The sequence below is a fragment of the Malurus melanocephalus genome, unplaced genomic scaffold, assembly GCF_030028575.1.
Source record: "Malurus melanocephalus ecotype Western Australia unplaced genomic scaffold, MMel_1.1 scaffold_673, whole genome shotgun sequence".
Lineage (NCBI taxonomy): Eukaryota > Metazoa > Chordata > Aves > Passeriformes > Maluridae > Malurus > Malurus melanocephalus.
Window position 1 is genome coordinate 212,825 of NW_026623905.1, and position 7,326 is coordinate 220,150.

The window sequence follows — 7,326 nt, forward strand, 5'->3', positions numbered from 1 at the left end:
ATAGTTTCAGTGGATTTTATTTTTTTTTTACCAAATAGAGAAATCATCTGAGGAGCTGAAATTCAACTTAGACCATGTAAGCACTTAAATTCTGCAGGATATATGAACAAGAATCAGTGAATTTAGTTGGTGCTGAATTACTGACTGTGGTTTCTGACAGAGTGGTGGCTCATTTTAGAAACAAGGAATAGGTGTAACTCTCTACATGCAAAGAATTAATRTCTGACCAGATCCCTAAGGAAAGCAACATGATGTCTTGTAGAGAAAAGGAGGGGAGAAATAATTGGAAATGGAAAATTACTTCAGAAAGATAGAATAAAAGAGCTTAGTGTACCCTCTGCATGTCTCTTAATCCAGCAAGCAATTTTTCCCAGTAGTTCCTTGATCTGTGGGTGATTTATGTAAGTTGTATTAAATTTSTACATGAAGTATTCTGTTACTATGGTGATAGGTGCCACTCCACACAGATTGTTTAAATAAAATTAAAGCAATTCTTTGTACTCAGTAAGCTGGGTAATTGCTATTAGTTTGTACACAAGGGTTATGAACTTAGAGTACTGCAGGTTTATTGCATTTTCAGGAAAAGGCTCTAGACTTCTAGAAACATGTGTAGGTTGCATAAGTAATGTCCTTTTTGTAGCAATTATTKAGTAGCTTGCATTGTATTTCTCAATAGAAATTTTTTTTTTCCTCTCAGTGTGTTGACTGCTCATCATTCTGCTTTTTCCCATTTCTCTCAGTTCATGTGCACATTTCCAGTGGGGAAATGCTGCAGGTTCTGATGAGTCCTGGATAATAAACTGAAGATGCCTCAGACCCAGCAGCAAAAAACTGCAGGATTTGAATAACTGTAGCATGAGTGAAAAGAAGGCAAATATTTCTGAACGACAGTGGGAATAAAATCGACAGGATTTGTGTGGGAAGCGAAGAGGAGTTGAAAATGGCACCCAGGTTGTGAGCTTGTGGGACATAAGGTGGTGGAGCTGTTGACAGAGATAGGGAAAGAAAGAGGGGATGGGGARCGTTTGGGAAGAAACGTGATTTCAGCTTTTCAGCACACTGTGTTAGGGCTGGTGGCAAATATCCAGAAGGAGATTCTGAGCTGTGAATGTGAACAGAAGGGATGAGAGATCTGTGACTCATCCGCACTGAGATGATAATTAAAGCAGCAGGGTTTTAGGAGGCTGCTGAGCAATAGGGAAGAGGTTGCAGAAAAAGGGGAGAGTTGAGGATAGAAATCCCTGGGACTGTTACAGCTGAAACAGCTATAATGTGATACTTTTTTGAGCAGCCCAGTGGAAAGAAAGTCATGGAAAGAGCATTTTTTGGGATGACTACTTAGAAATACAGTKTAGATTTTTAATAATGTCTGTAATTTTAAGAACTAATTTTGTGTCRCAGCAGCCAAGGGTTACCTGTGCAAGCACTGGGTGTTATATAGCTTAGAATAGCTTAGAATAGCTTGCTGTTGCATTTTAGGTATTTCCTTTCCCTCTCTCTCTGTTCCAAACATTTGTAATCTTCAGTGTCCCCAAGGCTCATACCTCTTGTATCCAAAGACCTGCTAGACTTCTTAAAATATAAGATGTGGTAAAGTACCTTAGGAAACCTTTGACTGTGTCATGCTCTTATTTATTTGCATGTTGCCAGAGGATAATCTTACCTTGCCAGCTTCTGTAGCTTTTGGGATGTTTAAGAGTTTTTTTTGTTCCTTGTTTTTGTAAAAAGGTGTTGGAAGAGCGGGTTGAACAGAGTGGTATATCTGCCARTTTGTGTTCTGTTATTCCAGTGATTCCACAGACATACTTTTAAATCACACTTTAAGCAGGGCTTAATAATATCCATCAGTTTTCTAATCAACATGCTCTATAGAATATAGCATTTTRTCATAGCCAGCCATATCCTGGGCTGCTTCCAAAGCAGGTTGAGGGAGATGATTCCACTCTTGTGAACTGTGCCTGTGGTGCTGCCTCCAGCTCTGAGGCCCCATAAGGAGGGTATAGATCTGTTGGAATGAGTCCAGAGGAGATCATGAAGATGATCTGAGGGCTGGAGCACCTCTGCTGTGAAGATGGGCCAAATGAGTTGGGGTAGTTCAGCCTGGAGAAGAGAAGGCTCCAGGGAGACCTTGTAAGCAGCATTYCAGTACCTAAAGGGAGCTACAGGAGAGCTGGAGAGGGACTTTTCACAAGTGCACWTAGTGACAGGACGAGGGAGAACAGCTTAAAACTGAAAGAGGGCAGTTTTAGATTGGATATCAGGAAGAAATTCTTTAGTGTGAGGGTGATGAGGTTGTCCAGAGAAGTTGTTGATGCCCCATCCCTGGCAGTGTTCAAGGCCAGGCTCAATGGGGCAACCTGGTCTAGTGGGTGGCATCCCTGCTTATGGCAGGGGTATAGGAACTGGATGATCTCTAAGGTCCCTTCCAAGCCAAACCATTCTATGACATCATTCAAGTCTACTGTTTCAGAGCTGTAATTGTTTATTCCTGCCATCATCAGCTGMATTAGATGTATTTTCTAATTAAGACAGGCTCAATGAGCTCAGCCTGTCTCACCCTTGTACCTGTTTGTAGCAGTGTCTTTATCCCAGAAAAGCAATGAAGGGTAATAATAAATGAAGGTACACTAAAAGTTCTGGAACTTTTTTGCCATCTTCATGTGTTAGCAAAGCTTTAGGCTTTGTCATCATTGTTGTTGAGATCTTCTGTGAGAACATTGAGTGACAGCTCCAGCAAACCTCAGTCTTGTGGCTCTCTTGCTGTAGCTGAATTGGGCAGAATTCAAACCAAATGAGCTGTTCTAGAGCCAATGGCATAAATTTCCTGGAGCTTGTGACACTTGAACAAGCTCCTTGAAGCCAGAAAGTGAGGTTGCAGTGCTGAGACTGAAGGGGCTGAAGTTATGATCTGGGCATTCTCAAGTTAATTATTTTTTATTGTTGCTAAGTAGCAACACCGACAGATCATCCATTTGAATTGTACTGCTATTAAAGGATTCWGTTACAGTTTTAATCAATTTGAGAAGCAAAGGGATTTAAAGGATGGCTTGGCTCAATTCCAACCAATGGCTGCATTGTTCAAGAGCATTTAATCCCAAAGGTTTGGCATTTCATGAGAATCAGAACCCTCTTTTAAGCAATCATGTAATTCATTATTTTTGTTACAAATAGAGAACTGGAATTGCATAGCTTAGAGTATTTTGCATGACTTTRTAAACAATGGTGACAACAATTCTAGCAGACACCTGGGTTTAAGCAGTACGTAAAATCTAGCTTAGAATCTTCTTAAAACTAGACATGGAAGATGAGTGGGATTGTTCATGCATTTTCCAGGTAATTTAACGTCCACCTTTTAAATGCTGTTCCTAACACAATTACTTGTATTTTCATCTGTAACATATTGGAAAAAAACTGCAGTATTCACAAATACACACATGTATTGCCTTCCTGTAAATTCAGTTGGACTGCAGAGAAGAGTAAATKAAGAAATAAGTGAAGAAACTCCACCAGAAGCATCATAAAAGCTTCCAAGAGAATTAATGATTTTGTGGCAAGCTCTTGCTCTTCAGAAGTTGTTCCAGTTGACATTGCCTGCTTCTAGTTTTGGGCTAATATGTTATCTGAGAACTGGGAGATTTGGGGTATTTTTTCCTGAAAATCATTTATAAATATCAGTTCTGCTTAGGAATCTGCCTTGCCTTATAGGAGAARATAAATTAGGATTAGTACATATGCATGAGCAACTAATGCATTCTKCTGAACAAGAAAATACAGTGAAGGAAGTCCATGCCATCTCTTGGGCACTCTGATCCAAGGATTACTAGAAATGCTGAAAAATTGCTGAAAGATCTAATGCATMTATTTCTGCATTTCTCCCTTTTTTGCATCCATTAACGATGTCTATGTAGATATTTTRTTTTCTGAGCTATCATAATTTTATTCTGAAGTTATGGAGTTGACAGGAACTTWTTGCTGCCAAGAAGAGTGCAGTGCATCAGCTGCTTGGAATATGTGGCAAAACTATGAAAAATAATAATAATAATTAATAAATTATTAAATTAAAAATAAGTAATAATGATGGGAAGTTTTAAGGTTATAACCTGCAAATATCCTGAAAGAAGTGTTTGACAGGTAATTGCAGAAGGTAATTTGACAGGTTGCCAACTTGGACTTGTAAACCAGATCATATTTATGCAAAAATAGCATTGTTTTCTGCAGAATATTTATTCCACAGTTATAGTATACTAGAGAACTGCATGAATATTTTTTTATCTGTGGGAAATGTGAGCAGTAGGATGAGTTGGCAGGTTGTCTGTATCTTAGTAGTTCACATTTTGAGTTGAGATTTAATCAACTTAGGTACAAAGAAATAACTGAAGAATAAGGAAAGTGCTAGTGTTATTAGCCAACCCCATTCCCCACTTCTGTGACATGCTAAGATAAATATTTAAAATGAAGGTGGTAATAGTCAGGTAGAAGAAAAAAAAAAGAAAAATATAGCATCATAAACATTGCTTAAAAAAAAAAAAAGTCCACAGATATTTGTATTTGATAYATGTGATATATTTCCCCTTTAATTCTCTCTTTTTTTCTTGTAGATGAYACTATCCCATTTTTCTTTCTTAAACTACTAATGGCCAGTATTTGACTATGTCTTTAGGAAATGTAAATTAACACAACTTCTTTTTCTGCTTTATTAATGATCTGTGTCATTAATGTTTAGAAAATAATCCACTTTTACACTATAACCTTATGCAGTTTCTGCTGAAGTTTTCTTTGGTTGGTTAGAAGTAAACAAATATGCAAAGTTCAGAGAATAAACAGGTAAAAATAAWATATATCCTTGCTGTAACTGTATTTCAGTTCAGGGATAATCACAGTTTTAACTAAGAGAATAGCAAATTTTTAGCTTGTGTAGGAGTAAAGCTTGGTTGCAGATTTTTGTGTGTGTTCTTGCTTTTCTAAAGTRGAAAAAAGTTGATGTTAAACTTGCATATGATCTGTTTCTTACCTTAATTGCAGTGTTTTGATACCCTAGTTAAACAGATATTAAAGAAAATCTTTCAGGAGTAAGGTATAGGAAGAAGGAGACATTCTGCAGGTGTGGGTGGTATGCTACTAAGAATAAAAATTTATTTCTAATTCCATAGTTAGAGCCTTTTTATTGTTCTCAAGTGCTTTAAGCTCTTTTAGTTGAAATGAAAAAGCAATAACTGTAAATGGTAAAGACCTCCAGTAATAAGCAGAAATAATCCTACCATTCCACCCAAGGGGGTTTGTGGAGGGTGGGCACAGTGATCTTCAGCCCTTGCTTAAAAATAAAGCACAAAGCAGCAAAGAGAAATAAATAAACTGTTCTCTAGGACAGAAAAAAGCATGAGGCTTTTGCTCCTGGGGTTGTTCAGAAGCAGTCTCAGCCCTCTCTCTAGGGATGGCTGCAGGAAGTGGAAACAAGGGATCAGCTTGGTGACATTTTCCTTGGTTTCTTCAAATCCCAGAATTCAGGGCTGCTCTGAGCTATGCCAGTGTGGTTCTTGGCATTCCTGCACGTTTCCCAGAGCTCGTGCTTGAATTATGTTTAGTTGGATGTCATTTGTTTTTGGACAAAGTGTATTTTGGATTTTTTTTTTCTTACCTAAACATTATATTTGCTATCCTCCTTTATGTTTTTCATGGTTTACTGATCTATTATTTTTTCTCTGGAATATGAAGCTGTAGTATCAGCAAGCTGCTGTTGCTATGTGATGAACTCGTTTAGCAATTCCTCTACCTGGACAAATCTCATGGATTTGTAGGGAATTGTGTGTTGAGGAGGGAATTTCAAGGTTATTCTGTTCATAGACTGGCTGCCTAAGAAGTTTTCCACTTGTTTTACTAAATTTTGTGGATTGAAATATATATATATATATATATATATATATATGTATATTAATATATAGTCTTGGTTTGACAGAAAAAAGCTGCCTTTAGCTGCCTTTGTGATCGTGGGGGAGTTTCCATTCAAGGATCTAGCAGTATTTTTCTGTTATTCACTGCTTTCTTGTTTCTAATAAACCCCTACTCTATTTGAGAACTCAGAATCCTTCCCCCCTTAGTAATGAGACTTCTTAAACAGTCTCCTCTTTAAACTGAGTGTTTAAACTTATAGTAAACTCTTCCTATTACCAATTAAATAATTGTCTGCTTAAAAGCACTTTTCCTTCAATATAAATGTTGCAACCTCTTCCTGCTATTTTTGCAAAATGATTCATAAGTAACCATGCAGAAAATAGATGTAACCAGATTGAAAATGTTACATGCCCTCCCACATAGAACAATGAAATGTGTGTTTTGCTACCAAGATTGCAAATACTTCATTGATGTCTGCATATAATTAAATGTGTTAGATTTTCTTTCCAGCTATACTTGCTGGTAAATGTTTCCTGAATGCCARCAGCTGTTATTAGGAAAATGCTCCCTGATCAACCTGCTATTTCTAGTTAAGAACACATTGGCTTTTCTTGCCTGAGTAACACTTGCAGTGTTTCAGGGAYTAAAGTTCATTCTTTTTGAAACAGTTGCATACAACGAAGTTTTCTACCAGGATAAATTGATATTAAAATAAGACTTTAAACGTGWAAGCTTAGTCACATTTTTCACGTGGTTTATTAGATAGGATATAAACCATCTGTTCTAAACAGAGCTTGCACCAAAAACTATGAGGTTACAGCATTTAAAAGAAGAGTGATTCTTGCACCAATATTGGTTGTATTTCATGTTCTCTCTGCTTTGGTAATTCCATATCCTTATATCCACTGAGATTCTGGCCTGTCAGTAAAACTTTCACAGTCCCAGCCTGCCATCTGTTAGTTTTGCTTATGGAAGCTGCCTCATGTAATGCAATCCCAGCAGTTTTGTGYCTTAAATTTCCTCTGTGCTTCATATCCGTGTTTCTCCTCCCTCCTGTTGCAYGGTGTGTTAGAAACAATCAACTCTTCTTCCTTCTCCTCCTTCTTTTCCTTCCCTTCTTCAGCAGTGTGCAAAAAATGTCAGTTCAGCTCAGCAAGAGCTGTTCATCTCAGTCAGTTCAGATTGTTGCTGGTACTTGTGTTTTCCAGTGTTCCTGCTAGAGTCAGGTCATTTTTGTCCATGCTCAGGGATGGCTGGTGGAAGGCACTTTTCTGGTACACATGTGACTAACTGGCATAAATGTGACTAACTGGTACAAATGTGACCAACTGGCATAAATGTGACTAACTGGCATAAATGTGGCTAACTGGTATGTGCCAAAAGCATGTAGAGGGGAGAGAGAGTTGTCTGTCTCAAGGAAGGAAGCAACAAGAACTA

At 37.7% G+C, this 7,326-nt stretch overlaps 1 protein-coding gene across 1 annotated transcript in view; it reads left to right on the plus strand.

The window, feature by feature from the left end:
• The window catches only part of LOC130584181 (connector enhancer of kinase suppressor of ras 2), a gene marked incomplete at its 3' end in the record, with an annotated part of 168,858 nt that overhangs the window by 68,182 nt on the left and 93,350 nt on the right, over nt 1–7,326 (plus strand). Inside the window, exon 6 of the mRNA XM_057384002.1 lies at nt 6,622–6,642. Coding sequence (XP_057239985.1) covers nt 6,622–6,642 — 21 coding nt within the window. The remainder of the gene's footprint in view (nt 1–6,621; nt 6,643–7,326) is intronic.